Source organism: Cnephaeus nilssonii, assembly GCF_951640355.1.
Source record: "Cnephaeus nilssonii genome assembly, chromosome: 7".
Classification (NCBI taxonomy): Eukaryota; Metazoa; Chordata; class Mammalia; order Chiroptera; family Vespertilionidae; genus Cnephaeus; species Cnephaeus nilssonii.
In genome coordinates this window covers 59,918,657-59,933,416 of record NC_137078.1, presented here as the reverse complement: position 1 = coordinate 59,933,416, position 14,760 = coordinate 59,918,657, and the positions used below count along the sequence as shown (strand labels likewise).

The window sequence follows — 14,760 nt, the reverse complement described above, 5'->3', positions numbered from 1 at the left end:
GTCAAAATTACTCAATCGGTGTGAAATGTGCAGTTCAAGGTCATGAAGGTAGGCTTAACTATCTCCCCCAATAACCTTTATAAAATAAGGTTTTAATGACCTTTTTAAAAATATAAAATCAAGGATTTAATCTTAAACATAAAAACTACTTTTATAAATTCATATCTGTAGACTTTAAATCCCACCCTTAGACCAGTGTCTAGTTTCCAGTTTCTTAATTCATTGAATAAATATTTATTATGTCCTTTTGGTGTGCTAGCACACTCATGTAGATGCTGAAGATAAAACAGTAAACAAAACAAACAAATCCCTGGCATTTTCAGTCATTAAATTCTAATAAGAAAGACAAAAATGATCCCATAACTATATATTATAATGTCAGATAATGATAAATACAATGAGGATAAAGAACTAGAGGAGGGAAGCAATGGATCATTTTAGGTAGGGTGATGAGAGTAAGCCTCTCTAAGAAGTGACCTTTAAGAGATACATGTTTGAGAAAGGAACCAAGCTATGCAGAAATCTGGGGGGAAACGACAGACAAAGAAAACAAATAGAATGCCTTACGCAGAATTGAATTTTGTTTGTACAGGATGAATAAAAAGGCCATTGAGGCTCAGATGAAATAAGCAAAGCAGAGATTAGATGGGCATGAAGTTAAAGAAAGGCAGAAGGCAGATATGTAGAGTCTTATAGACAATTATAAAAAAATTCATTCTTTTTTTGCTTATAATGAAAACAACTAGAGGGCTTTAGGAAGAGGAATGAATGATCTGATTTTTAATTTTTAAAAACCTCTCTGGCTGCAATGTTGAGAGTTGACTGAGGCAGGAGTAGAAATATGATCAAATTTGAAAGGTACAACAAAATTCAAGATTAGCAGCTAACCAAACATAATAGCCTCTAGTCCCATGTGGCTCTTTAGCATCTGAAATGAGAAGTGTTTTACTAGTAAAAGTAAAATACACCTCAGATTTTGAAGACTTTAATAGGAGAGAAAATAAGTAAAATATTTCAATAATTTTTACATTTAGTACATGTCAAAATGATATGTTAGGTATATAAGGTTAAACAACATATCATTAAAATTAATTTCACTTATTTCTTTTTATTTTTTTAATGTAACAACTATAGAATTTTAAATTACAAACGTGGTTAACATATTTCTATTTGATGATGCTGACCTACATGGTGACTTAGATTTTGAGTTTTAAAAGTGGAGGACAAAAGAAATACTAGATTTGGGATACATTTAAAAATTAAAGCCTATTGCCGAAACCGGTTTGGCTCAGTGGATAGAGCGTCGGTCTGCGGACTGAAAGGTCCCAGGTTCGATTCCGGTCAAGGGCATGTACATTGGTTGCGGGCACATCCCCGGTGGGGGGTGTGCAGGAGGCAGCTGTTCGATGTATCTCTCTCATCGATGTTTCTAGCTCTCTATCCCTCTCCCTTTCTCTCTGTGAAAAATCAATAAAATATATATTTTTTAAAAAATTAAAGCCTATAAAACTTGTTCCAGGAGTAAATGGAGGAGTAAGAAAAGAAGGGAAATCATTTTGATTCCCAAAATTTTGGCCCCAGGAACTGGGTAAATGGTGGTGAAATATGCTAAGATGGGGAAGTCTGCATTATAATCTTATATCTGAGTTGCCCTGTTGGATATCCCAACAGACTTATCAAGTCATGGTCTCAGCATTCACAAAATGTGGGGAGCATCATTTATAAAAAGTATATGTAAATGGTACCCGTGGAGTTACTAGTATGTAGTGTTCAGCCTAAATAGCTTATCCAATAACCTCATGTCAGATATTCTCTAAATAATAGATATTTACCAAATACTGTTGTTGTTAGAACATAGTGTAGGCACATAAACGTGATTCATGTGTAATACTAGATTCTGCTAATAAGAACATTTGAGAAAAAATAGGAACTAGGAGTTCAAATGTTTTAAACGAATAGCCCATGATTCAAGTGCTAGCTCCACCACACTCAAGTATACTTAACCTCTCCATCTCTCAGTTTATCCACTTCTAAAATGAAGGTAACACATACCTCAAGTTATGAGAATTAAGTAAGATAATGTATGTAAGATAATTAAGATTTTATCTGGCACACAGTAAAAGCTTCATACATTACAGCTATTAATACAGTCATGTGGTAAGAAATGGAACAAGTAACAAAGCTACAAAAGATTTTTGGAGAGTTTCATTTTAGTTCTATATTACTATTAGTATAGTATCTTATTTCAAAATTCTCCCAAATTAAAATGTATTACCTGTAAGTAGTGTTTGGAACATAAACATCCCTAGCAGGAAACTCCAAAATTTCTCTGGTAGGTCTAACTCTACTGTCAGGGTAAAGCTTCACCTGAAGCAGCTCCGGGGTTAGGCAATAATGAGGATTTTCAGGTGCCGGAGAAATGTCTATCTTCAGCTGAGCTGCATATAAAAATATATTGTTAAAACAACGTAAACATAATAAATAAAAACTTCATGTTAAAAATGGTTTTGAATGAATTTAGATAATATTTTTGCAAGAAGACTGGGAAGAAACCAAAATTATTATTGTCTCAGTCCTCTAAATCACGTCATTTTAGCAAGTCTCAAAGGTATAAATTCCTGAGACAGACATAAATACATGTAAAATACTGAATGAATGAATGGGAAGAAAGAAGCAAAAAAACAAACCAAACAAACAGAAATCTAGCACAGGAACAAGCTACCATTTCAAAGATTAAATGTTTAATTTAAACTTGGTAGGCTTAAAAGATAGTTGTACTCTGGAATGGTTTGCTCTGATCATAATATGAATCAGTTTCTAAAATTTTACCATTTCATGCATTTTTTCCTCTAGAAAATAATTTTAAGCCATGATATTATTCATCGCTCTCATTTCAGTACTTAAATTATCAAAGGTTCCTGCCTCCAAACTGTCAGACCACATGAGGGTAAAATGAGATGAAGAGTAAGGACAGGCATTGAACACAGACAGACATATGGGCCAAGTAAATGAAAAAGGAATACATATTACAAACAATACAATATATTTGTGATGATAACAGTTATAATTATTTCTAAATACCTGTAATAGGTCTTAGTCTCCGTAAAACAGAAGATGGCCTTCTCATATCAGCAAGGAATTTGTACAGATCTTCATCACTTAAGCGGTCTCCTTCCTGGTTTTGAAAACAAAGGAAAAATTATTTGATAAAATAAATATGGTAGATTTAAAATACTGCTTGTTAATAATCCTGCCCTTCTTCCTTCATTTGAGTCAGAGTGAAAAGTGAAATTAATATAATCGTGATTAAAAATCAATATGCTGACGTATTTCCTTTTTATGCTTTCAAATTTTATTGAGTTATGATATTGCTATCTGTTTTTAAATTTTATATATTTATTTATAGCCCATTTGTTTATAAGGTATTACAGGGAACTCTAAAATATGGAAAATCAATACAAATTAGAGATAGATGAAAAGGATAAAAAAATGAATATTGATATAAAACAGACATACATATAATGACAATCTTAAAAACTTATAACTCTTGAGTTTATATTTCTTTTCAACTTTATATCACCAAGTCTCTCAAATGCAAAATATACAGCATTGACTAAATTTACAAGAGGAAAGAATAACAAAAACTTCTCTTGAAATAAAGTATAACTATCTTGATATTAAACCAGAAAGAAAAAAATGCTGAAAAGACCTCCATCCTGGAAAGAGACAAACCAAACCAAACCATACCTAATTAATAAAATTTTTTCAATTTAATGTAATGTTTTGCAATTAAAATAGGTAGGGATTTTGTTTTTTAATTTAAGAGTTAGTTTTTAGTTTATTAATTTAAACCTCCTGCATTTAATATCTTAGTGGTTTTAAACATAGTTCATGTCATCTTTTTATCTTAAATAGATTTAAGGTTACTTTACTATTATGAGCTCACCCTGAGCTATATATTCCACCTGCTCACTGCTATGTTCTGAACAGGATACAGAATTGCTCATCTTTTATCCCACTATCTAGAAAAGTGATTTTTACTTTCTAAGAGGTTGGAGGTTTTTGTTGATACTTTTATAAATAGTTTTTAGTTTTATTGAGTTATGGTTAGCAAATTTGACTCTATGAAGATTTTTTCAGTGACCTAACATATAATTATTACAAATGTTCTATCAGTTGCTAAAACAGTATATTCTCTTCTTTTGAATACAAAATTACATATATCCTTAAATGGTTCTTATTTATAACTAGAGGCCTGGTGCACAAATTCATGCACACTGAAAGGAAATTAATTAGAAGAAATATTTTAGAGGCCAGGGAGGGACCACGGGAGGTTGGCTCCAGGGCACGTCCAGCCAGTCTCGCCCAGTCCTGATCCACCAGACCCCAGTAGCAAGCTAACCTACCAGTCAGAGCATCTGTAACCTGGTAGTCAGTGCACGTCATAGTGACTGGTCAAGCAGTCGACCGAATGGTTGACCAAACAGTCAAACACTTAGCATATTAGGCTTTTATATATATAGATACATTAAGATTATCTTTAGATTCAATTATTTCTGTCTACTTAACCTGTTAAATTGATTATATTATTGACCTCCATTCTTTACTCCATATCTGTTTCCATACCTTTCGTTAGGTGGGACGTTAACTCCCTCCCTAAGCTTGTTTTGGCCAATAAGCAAAGATGACGCAGAAACTTCAAAAACATTTGCACAACTAAGCTTGCCCTCCCTCTTGAACTTCTGCCACTGCTATGAGAACGTGACCAAGCTAGCCTGCTAGATGATGAGAGTACAAGTTGAGAAACATGAAGGAGGTCTGTTATTTCTGTCTTCCCAAAAGTCAGTCTAGATCAACTGACCCCAGTCAACCTCTAAACATGTGAATGAACCTAGCTGACAACCCCTTCTCCACACTGCAGGTTTACTGTTGTGTACTCCTAAAGCAACAACTTACACACATTTTAATAAATAGAAAAAATGCCCTTAAAACTAAAGTGTGAATTTGATTTTATTTTTAAATCTCCATGTATTTCTAATAACTTTAGCTTGTCACATTTAAAATCCCTACATAAGCACTGATTACTATATCCTAATCATGAGTAGTAATTGCTCATCAATTAAAACAAAAACACCTGCTTTCTGTATCTCATTTAGGAGAAAATTATGCCTTAAATTCTACTTTATTAAAATTATAATCTCTGCTTTTTACTTAATTTGCATTTGCCTGATATATAATACTAGTACAGAGCCCTACAAAGTCAAGTGTTAACGCTTTCCATTGCTCTATGTCTCCAGCAATAATTGATTTTTAAGTTTCACAAGTAGTTTGTGCTAGTTTCCAGTTACTAGTCTCCAGTACACGGTGAATACTCAATAAAGTACCTTTGTATAAATAGGTGGGCAGGTGGATGGATAACTTGTTGATTTGAGTTTACAATACCAGTTCAATGATAAAGCAGCTGAAGAAATGAAAAGAAGAGCTGTGAAAATAGCAGAAATGATGTAGCAGCTTTAGAAGCACAAAGAGAAAAATGTCATAGTTGTGAGGCTGTGTCATTGTATCGGGTAAATCTACCACTCTGTTTCCATAGCTGTACTTGGCTATCACCTCATCGAAGTAACATTGAGGCCTTTTCTAAACTCTTTCTTGTACTACAATCTATATATATATAAGTCTAAGCAACCATCCGACTGTCTGACTGGTAGCTATGATGCGCACTGACCACCAGGGGGCAGACGCTCAACATAGGAGCTGCAGAGCTGCGATGACTTGGCAGCTGTGGTTCTCGGATGACACACCCAGAACCAGAGAGGAGGGAGCCTGATTTCAGGGTGCATCACCCGAGAACCACCCTCTCGCAATCTGGGACCCCTCAGGGGATGTTGGAGAACCGGTTTCGGCCCGATCCCCACAGACCAGGCCAAGGGACTCCACCGGTCCAAGCACCACGGTCCTCGAATTCATAATAAAAAGACCCTTACCACTTCAGACACTTCTTACCTGCTTTATTTTCCATCCGAGTGTCTCAGAGCAGTTGCCTATGAATGCTATTGATAGATAACTGTGAAAGGCACTTCCAGTACATTGTTATCTGTCAACTCATGGCACATCCTACCCTAAGATCTAGCTCTCTCAAGTTACAAGGTATCAGAAGGTGAGGATTTCCTCCCTATATTTAGAATAACATCTCAAAAGGAGGAATTTTGAGAGAGTATTTTGCATTTTCCTTTAATCTGCTCTAAAATACGTGAATAGTTCTTTTCCAGTTTGTCACACTAATACAAATTTTCTTCCATTCTTACATGGTTCTGGTCATCTGCTTACTCAAGACAAAGGCTTTAAAATTTATCTGATCTTTGGTTCACATTATAAAACTAATTTTGCTTCAAAATCCAGTATGCATACACTCATAAAAAAACTAGGGTGAATAAAGCTCATTGAAGTAGTATTATATTTCTATTCTATCAGGGTTTGTTTTTATGCTGGGTATTATATACTAAATTTCTATTACCATTAATGGATCATGACCAGCATTTGAAAAATACTGATTTGACTCAAGATTTGAAGTGTAGGAAACATACTTGCAAAGAATAAAATCTCTTTAAGAACTTCTTGGACTTATAAATTCACCTTTAAAAATAGCAATGGCATTTTAGTACAGAGATGCACCACTAAGACCTGAAAGTTCTAGTCCATGTACCATGGATGTGATAGGTTAGGTAAAAACAAACAAACAAAAAAAAAAAAACACCTGGGTTGGGAGGACAAATATAACCACATAATCACTCTATGAAAATCCATAAACTATGAATACTTAAGAAAAGTTAAAATATTACAATTAAGAAATAGAATATAGATGTGGAGGATTGATTCTGATGCATTATTAGTCAATGTCACTATTTAAATAAAATGATAAAACATATATAACTTATTTTTATATATTTTATTTTTATTCTTAAATTTTTTTTAATTTCTTGAAATTACAATCAATTATTATATGTAAAAGTACTACATGTGCATATACATTCATGATTTTTCTGAAACCAAAAGAAATTTACGGACAAATAACTCCCTAGAAGTCCTACATGACAGAACAATACCTGCTTAAAAAAATTTGTCACTGTGAGCGTAGCAGGTCGAAAGCTGGTCAGGTTACAAGCATCATCTCCACTTGTTGTCCTTTCAAGTGACCGTCTGCCAACAATACTAGAATTCCTCCTCTCTGACCAAGACCCTTTTCGTTCTACAAAGGAAAAAAAAGTAAAATATTCATTTTTATAATATTTTAAAAAAATGTTTTAAAGCAGCTTTCCAAACACAGGATGGAAATCCACTGAGGTTGAAAATTAACCACTTAGCATATTGATTATAGTAGAAGAATTTCACTTCACTTCTGGGGAGATCAGTAAGGAAATATTACACCTAAATCTTCTGATTCTCTTTAAAATTCTCCAATGTAAAAAAAAAAAAAGGTAATTACCACACAAAGATTATGCATATGACCAAAAATGAGCTAAGATGATCAGGAACTATAAATTTTAGTCACGATATATGGTCCCTCAGTCTTATAGCACTTGAATATGAAACTTTCATTCAAATTTTTGCAAGATAACCCTATTATTGAAACCCAGTAAAATAATTATGTTGAAGACTTGAAACTATAAACAAACTAGACCTACCAGACATCTACAATATACTCCAGTAAGCAAAAGGCAAGTACATTCTTCTCAAGCACACATAAGACATTCTCCAAGACAGATTATATATAGGTGTATCTTGTTTTATTGCCCTTTGCTTTATTGCACTCTACAGATATTACATTTTTCACATATTAAAGATTTGTGTTGCCCTAACCGGTTTGGCTCAGTGGATGGAGCGTCGGCCTGTGGACTCAAGGGTCCCAGGTTCGATTCCGGTCAAGGGCATGTACCTTGGTTGCGGGCACATACCCAGTGGGGAGTGTGCAGGAGGCAGCTGATTGATGTTTCTCTCTCATCGATGTTTCTAGCTCTCTATCCCTCTCCCTTCCTCTCTGTAAAAAATCAATTAAAAATATATATTTAAAAAAAAAAAAAGATTTGTGGCAACCCTGCATTGAGCAACTCTATTGGTGCCATTTTCCAATAGTATTTGCTCAATTTGTCTCTGTTCACATTTTGGTAATTCTCATAATATTTCAAACTATTTTTTTATTTTAATCCTCACCTGAGGATATTTTTCCATTGATTTTTAGAGATAGTGGAAGAGAGAGTGAAAGACAGAAAGAAATATCAATGTGAGAGAAACATATCGATTGGTTGCCTCCTGCAGGTGCCATGATCGGGGCCCATGTCGAGGAGAAGCCTACAACCGAGGTACGTGCACTTGACTGGAATCAAACCCAGAACACTTTGTTCCGCAAGCCAACGCTCTATCTACTGAGCCAAAGCGGCTAGAGCTATTTCAAACTTTTTCACTGTTATTATATTTGTTATGGTAATCTGTCATCAGTGATCTCTGATGTTATTGTAATTGTTTTCGGGCACCACAAACTTAAGAGAGCAAACTTAATAAATGTGTGTTCTGATTGCTCCACTGATGGGTTGTTCCCCTATCTCTCTCCCTCTCCGAGAGACCCCAATTCCCTGAGACACAACAATACTGAAACTGGCCAAATAATAACCCTACAATGGCCTCCAAGTGTTCAAGTAAAAGAAAGAGTCCTATGTTCTCATTTTAAATCAAAAGCTACAAATGATTAAGCTTAGTGAGGAAGGAATGTTGAAAGCCAAGATATGCTGAAAGCTAGGCCTCTTGCACCAAAGAGTTGGCCAATTTGTAAATGCAAAGAAAAGTCCTTGAAAAAAATTTAAAAAGTGCTGCTCCAGTGATCACACCAAAGTTAAGAAGTGAAACAGCCTTACTGTTGGCTAGAGGCCCGGTGCACAAAATTCAAGCACAGCCGTAACCGGTTTAGCTCAGTGGATAGAGCATTGGCCTGCGGACTGAAGGGTCCCAGGTTTGATTCCGGTCAAGGGCATGTACCTTGGTTGCAGGCACATCCCCAGTAGGGGGTGTGCAGGAGGCAGCTGATTGATGTTTCTCTCTCATCGATGTTTCTAACTCTCTCTCCCTCTCCCTTCCTCTCTGTAAAAAATCAATAAAATACATTAAAAAAAAAAATTCAAGCACAGGTAGGGTCCCTAGGCCTGGCCAACAATCAGGACTGATTGGGGCCTTCTGGCCGCTGGCTGGGGCCTTCCTTCCAGCTGCAGGCTGGGGCCTTCCTTCGTTCTGCACTGCCCCCTGGTGGTCAGCACACATCATAGCAAGTGGGCGAACTCCAGGTCTGTCTAACCCCCGAGGGGACAATTTGCATATTAGCCTTTTATTATATAGGAGGATATGGAGAATGTTTTAGTGGTCTAGATAGAAGATCAAACCACCCACAACATTTCCTTCAGCCAAAGCCAAATCCAGAGCAAGATCCTAACTCTCTTCAATTCTATGAAGGCTGAGAGAAGTGAGGAAGATACCGATGAAGAGTATGAAGCTAGCAGAGGCTGGTTCATAGGTGTAAAGAAAGAAGTCGTGTTCATAACATAAAAGTGCAAGGTGAAGCAGCAAGTGCTGATATAAAAGCTGCAGCAAGTTATCCAGAAGATCTAGCTAAGATAACTAATGAAGGTGGCTACACTAAACAGATTCCCAGTAGAGGCAAAACAGCCTTATGTTAGCAGATGCTATCTAGGACTTTTATAGCTAGAGAGAAGTTAATGACTGGCTTCAAAGCTTAAAAACCTGACTCTCTTGTTAGGGGCTAAGGCAGCTGCTGACTTTACATAGAAGCCAGTGCTCATTTGCCATTCCAAAAATCCTAGGGTCCTAAGAATTATGCTAAATCTACTCTGCCTGTGCTCTATAAAAGGAACAGCAAAGTCTGGATGATAACACATATGCCTACATGATTCACTGAATATTTTAAGCCCACTCTTAAGACCTATTGCTCATTAAAAGATTCCTTTCAAAATATTACTACTCATTGACAATGCATCTGGTCACCCAAGAGATCTAAAGGAGATGTACAATATTAATGTTTTCATGCCTGCTAACACAACATCCATTCTGCAGCCCATGGATCAAGGAGTAATTTCAACTTTTAAGTCTTTTTATTGAAAAAATACATTTCATAAGGATATATCTGCCATAGTGATTCCTCTGATGGATCTGGGCAAGTAAATTGAAACTTTCTGGAAATGATTCACCATTCTAGATGTCATTAAGAATAACACTGATTCTTGTGAAGTGGTCAAAATACCAACATTAACAGGAGTTTGGAAAAAGTTGATTCCAACCCTCACTGATGACTTTGAGTGGTTGAAGATTTCAATGGAGGAATTAACTGCAGATGTGGTGGAAACAGCAAGAGAACGAGACTTAACAGTGGGACCTGAAGAAGTGACTGAATTGCTGCATCTCATGATAAAACATTAACAGATGAGGAATTGCTTCTTATAGTTGATCAGAGAAAGTGGTTTCTTGAGATAGAATTGACTCCTGATGAAGATGCTGTGACAATTGTTGAAATGACAACAAAGGATATAGAAATTATATAAACTTAGGTGATAAAGCAGCAGCAGGGTTTAAAAGAACTGACTCCAAATATGAAAGAAGTTCTATAGGTAAAATGCCATCAAACAGCATTACATGCTATAGAGAAATCATTGGCAAAAGAACGAGTCAATTAATGCAGCAAATGTCATTGCTGTTGTATTTTCAGATACTGCCACAGATACCCCAACCTTCAACCACCACCACTCTAATCAGTCAGCAGACGTTAACATTGAGGCAAGACTCTCCACCAGCAAAAAGATTACAACTCATTGAAGGCTCAGATGATGGTTAGCATATTTTAGCAAGAAAGCATTTTTAATTAAATTATGTACATTGTTTATTCAGATACTAGAGGCCTGGTGCACGTAATTCGTGCACAGGGAGGGGGGGTTGTCCCTCAGCCCAGCCTGCACCCTCTCCAATCTGGGACCCCTTGAGGGATATCTAACTGGGATCGGGCCTAAACTGGCAGCTGGACATCCCTCTCACAATCCAGGACTGCTGGCTCCAAACCGCTCACCTGCCTCTGCCTGATTGCCCCTAATTGCTTCTGCCTGCCAGCCTAATCACCCCCTAACCAGTCCCCTGCCAGCCTGAATGACGCCTAACTGCTCCTTGGGCAGCCCGATTGCCCCTAACTGCCCTCCCCTGCTGGCCTGGTCCCCCCCAACTGCCCTCCCCTGCTGGCCTGGTCACCCCTAACTGCCCTCCCCTGTAGGCCTGGGTCCCCCCCAACTGCCCTCCCCTGCAGGCCTGGTTCCCCGCAACTGCCCTCCCCTGCTGTTTTAAAAAAACACTGAATTATACACTTTAAATAGGTGAAATATATGGTAAGCAAATTACATCTCAAAAAAGCTGTTAAGGTTTTAACAAAAGGCAAAAAAAGAAACCTTTGTATGCCTCATCACATTGCAAAGTCTACACATAAAACAAGCTTATGTAAGAAAAAAGAAAAAAATTATATATTTAGAAACATTTTATATAAAACACTCTTACCTCCAGTACTAATTTCTACCTCTGTAGAATCTCTTTCCAAACTCCCAGCACTGCTAACAATATTCATTAAATGGATTGCAGTCCAAGCAAAAGGCATGCGATATTTCCCAAGTCTTTGGCAAAACTGATCAGCTTGACTTTTCAGCTTCTCCAATTTTTCCTTATTCTGCAAAACAAAACTTTATACATTATATGATTATGCTCAAAGAAATGAATTAAAGGCTATTTCATATTAAATAAAGACACAATTTGAGAATTCTCAATTTTCAACAAAGATGGAAAAACCATCTGTACCTTTCACAGATCAATTAACAGTGTGCTATCTTAACCATTGAACAATCTTAACCTGTCCTACAAATGTATGTATAGAATAAGTCTTTGACATTAGTTTGAAATTATCTCATCTCCGGAAAAAAGAAAAGAGAGCAAGTGTCAAACATGTTTATGTACTAGAAGCCCAGTACATGAAATCTCACAGCTCCGCCCACCTCCCCGCACCACCGTGCTCACAGCCCCACCCATCTGCACCAGTGTCAAGTCCTCGCCGGCGCCCGTACACTCAGCCTCCTGGTGACCAGTCTTTGCTCATGCCGTGACAGCGACATGACCACAGGGTTTTTATGATAGAGACTAGTGGCCCAGTGCATAAAATTCGTGCACAGCGGGTGTCCCTCAGCCTGGCCTGCACCCTCTCCAATCTGGGACATCCCTCTAGCAATCCGGGACCGCTGGCTCCTAACCAGTCACCTGCCTGCCTTCCTGATCACCCATAACACTGCCTGCCGGCCTACTCGCCCCTTACTGCGCCCCCCCCCCCCCCCGGCCGACCTTCTCACCCCCAACTAGAAGCTAGCAGAGGCTGGTTCATAGGTGTAAAGAAAGAAGTCGTGTTCCCCCCCGCCAGCCTGCTCACCCCCAACTGCCCCCCCACTGGCCTTCCCATCCCCAACTGCCCCACCTTGCTGCCTGATCGCCCCCAACTGCCCCCCCCCCCGCCGTCCTGCTTGCTCCCAACTGCCTCCCCCACCAGCCTGATTGCCCACAACTGCCCCCCACCCGCCAGCCTGATCACCCCCAACTACCCTCCCCTCCTGGCCTAATTGTCCCTAACCGCCTCTGCCTCATCCCCGCCACCATGGCTTTGTCCAGAAGGACATCCAGAAGGTCTCCCGGAAGGTCTCCTGGTCTAATTAGCATATTACCCTTTTATTAGTATAGAGATTGTAAGTACTATTTTATGAAACATTACCATGTTTCCAACTGCAAAGTAAAAAATATTCTAGGTTATGACTCATTAATTTGAAATATTCTAAAAAATACGGAAGCACTTGAGCCAATTTAAAATAGTTCCTAACTTAGAGCAACCATGAGGTGGGAGTGTAGGGCACAAATATGACAATAAATAAGCCCAGAGTAATAATAAATGAAGCAAAAAAAAAAAAAGTATTATGAGAGTACTAAATCCTGGAAAAAGACTAATGGTCCAAACAGTATATGCCTACTTAGAAGACATCCTGAGGCTGACTCAACTTTTAGGATATTCCTGAACAAACACTAAGGCGACCTATAATATCCAACCAATGGTCCAAGAGTGAAAACCCACACCAAATTCCTCACATATTCTTTCTATACAATATGTCTATTGGTGTGGTTTATTCTAATGACAGTTCCCTATCTGAAGACTCAGAATTGGGAAAAAAATGGAAGGATAGCTAAATGGCATCACTTTTACTGCTATACCTAGTATACTTTAAAAATAGGTTCTTGCTTTAAAAGCCTAGCTGTAAAATGTATTTAATTCTATCAGCTTATGTAAATACTAGAGGCCCGGTGCATGAAATTCGTGCACGGGGGCGAGGTGGTGTCCCTCAGCCCAGCCTGCACCCTCTCCAATCTGGGACCCCTCGAAGGATGTCCGACTGACCGTTTAGGCCCAAACCCATAAACGGGCAGTCGGACATCCCTCTCACAATCCAGGACTGCTGGCTCCCAACTGCTTGCCTGCCTGCCTTCTTGATTGCCCCTAACCACTTCTGCCTGCCAGCCTGATCACCCCCTAACCACTCCCATGCCAGCCTGATTGATGTCTAACTGCTCCCCTGCCAGCCTGTTTGCCCCCAACTTCCCTCCTCTGCCGGCCTCGTCACCCCTAACTGTCCTCCATTGCAGGGTTGATCACCTCCAACTGCCCTCCCTTGCAGGCCTGGTCCCTCTCAACTGCCCTCCCTTGCAGGCCTGGTGCCTTCCAACTGCCCTCCCCTGCTGGCCATCTTGTGTCCACATGGGGGCAGGATCTTTGACCACATGGGGGCAGCCATCTTGTGTGTTGGAGTGATGGTCAATCTGCATATTACTCTTTTATTAGATAGGATAGAGGCCTGGTGCACGGGTGGGGGGCAGCTGGTTTGCCCTGAAGGGTGTCCCGGATCAGGGTGGGGGTTCCCTTGGGGCGTGGGGCAGCCTGGGCGAGGGGCCTGTGGTGGTTTGCAGGCCGGCCACGCCCCCTGGCGTGGCCCTGGTATCTGGAATTTATTTACCTTCTACAATTGAAACTTTGTATCCTGGAACGGAGCCAAGCCTCCTGCTCACTCGTGGCCGGCAACCATTTCTGTTTGGATTTGTTTACCTTCTATAATTGAAACTTTGTAGCCTTGAGTGGAGGCTTAGGCGGCCAGGGCACACGGAAAGCATGGCTTCTTCTATCGCCTTGGAAACCCAAGCCTCCCTCCTACTTTCTCCGTGGCTGTAGCCATCTTGGTTGGGTTAATTTGCATACTTGCTCTGATTGACTTGTGGGCGTGACTTGTGGGTGTAGCAGAGTTAGGGTCAATTTGCATGTTACTCTTTTATTAGGTAGGATGTAAGAAGAAATGTGGAATAAGCTGCTATAATTACTTTGAGCTCCAAATAATAGAGCAAATTTAATTTGTAAAATGACAACCTAGGAAAGCCTGAATACTTTAACCCTGCTTTCAACCAGATAGCCAGGGATCAGAGATTATCATGTGTTCAGATCTACCTATAATAGCAGAAAGGCTCAGCTCTTGTTCTGAATCTCAGAAAAGTAGAAAGCAAAACATTTTCTAGTTTGTCAAGTATTTCTCAAGCATACCTCTCCTGGATGTTTCCAGTATTAACTGAAGTGTTCAAAGACCCAAGATCACCTGT

The 14,760-nt window shown here is 38.9% G+C and overlaps 1 protein-coding gene across 1 annotated transcript in view; it reads right to left on the bottom strand.

Moving 5' to 3' along the window:
- The window catches only part of DOCK7 (dedicator of cytokinesis 7), a 184,322-nt gene that overhangs the window by 122,162 nt on the left and 47,400 nt on the right, over nucleotides 1-14,760 (bottom strand). Inside the window, exons 10-14 of the mRNA XM_079777830.1 lie at nucleotides 14,705-14,756; nucleotides 11,593-11,771; nucleotides 7,104-7,246; nucleotides 3,082-3,175; nucleotides 2,276-2,438 (exon numbers count right to left, since the gene is read on the bottom strand). Coding sequence (XP_079633956.1) covers nucleotides 2,276-2,438; nucleotides 3,082-3,175; nucleotides 7,104-7,246; nucleotides 11,593-11,771; nucleotides 14,705-14,756 — 631 coding nt within the window. The remainder of the gene's footprint in view (nucleotides 1-2,275; nucleotides 2,439-3,081; nucleotides 3,176-7,103; nucleotides 7,247-11,592; nucleotides 11,772-14,704; nucleotides 14,757-14,760) is intronic.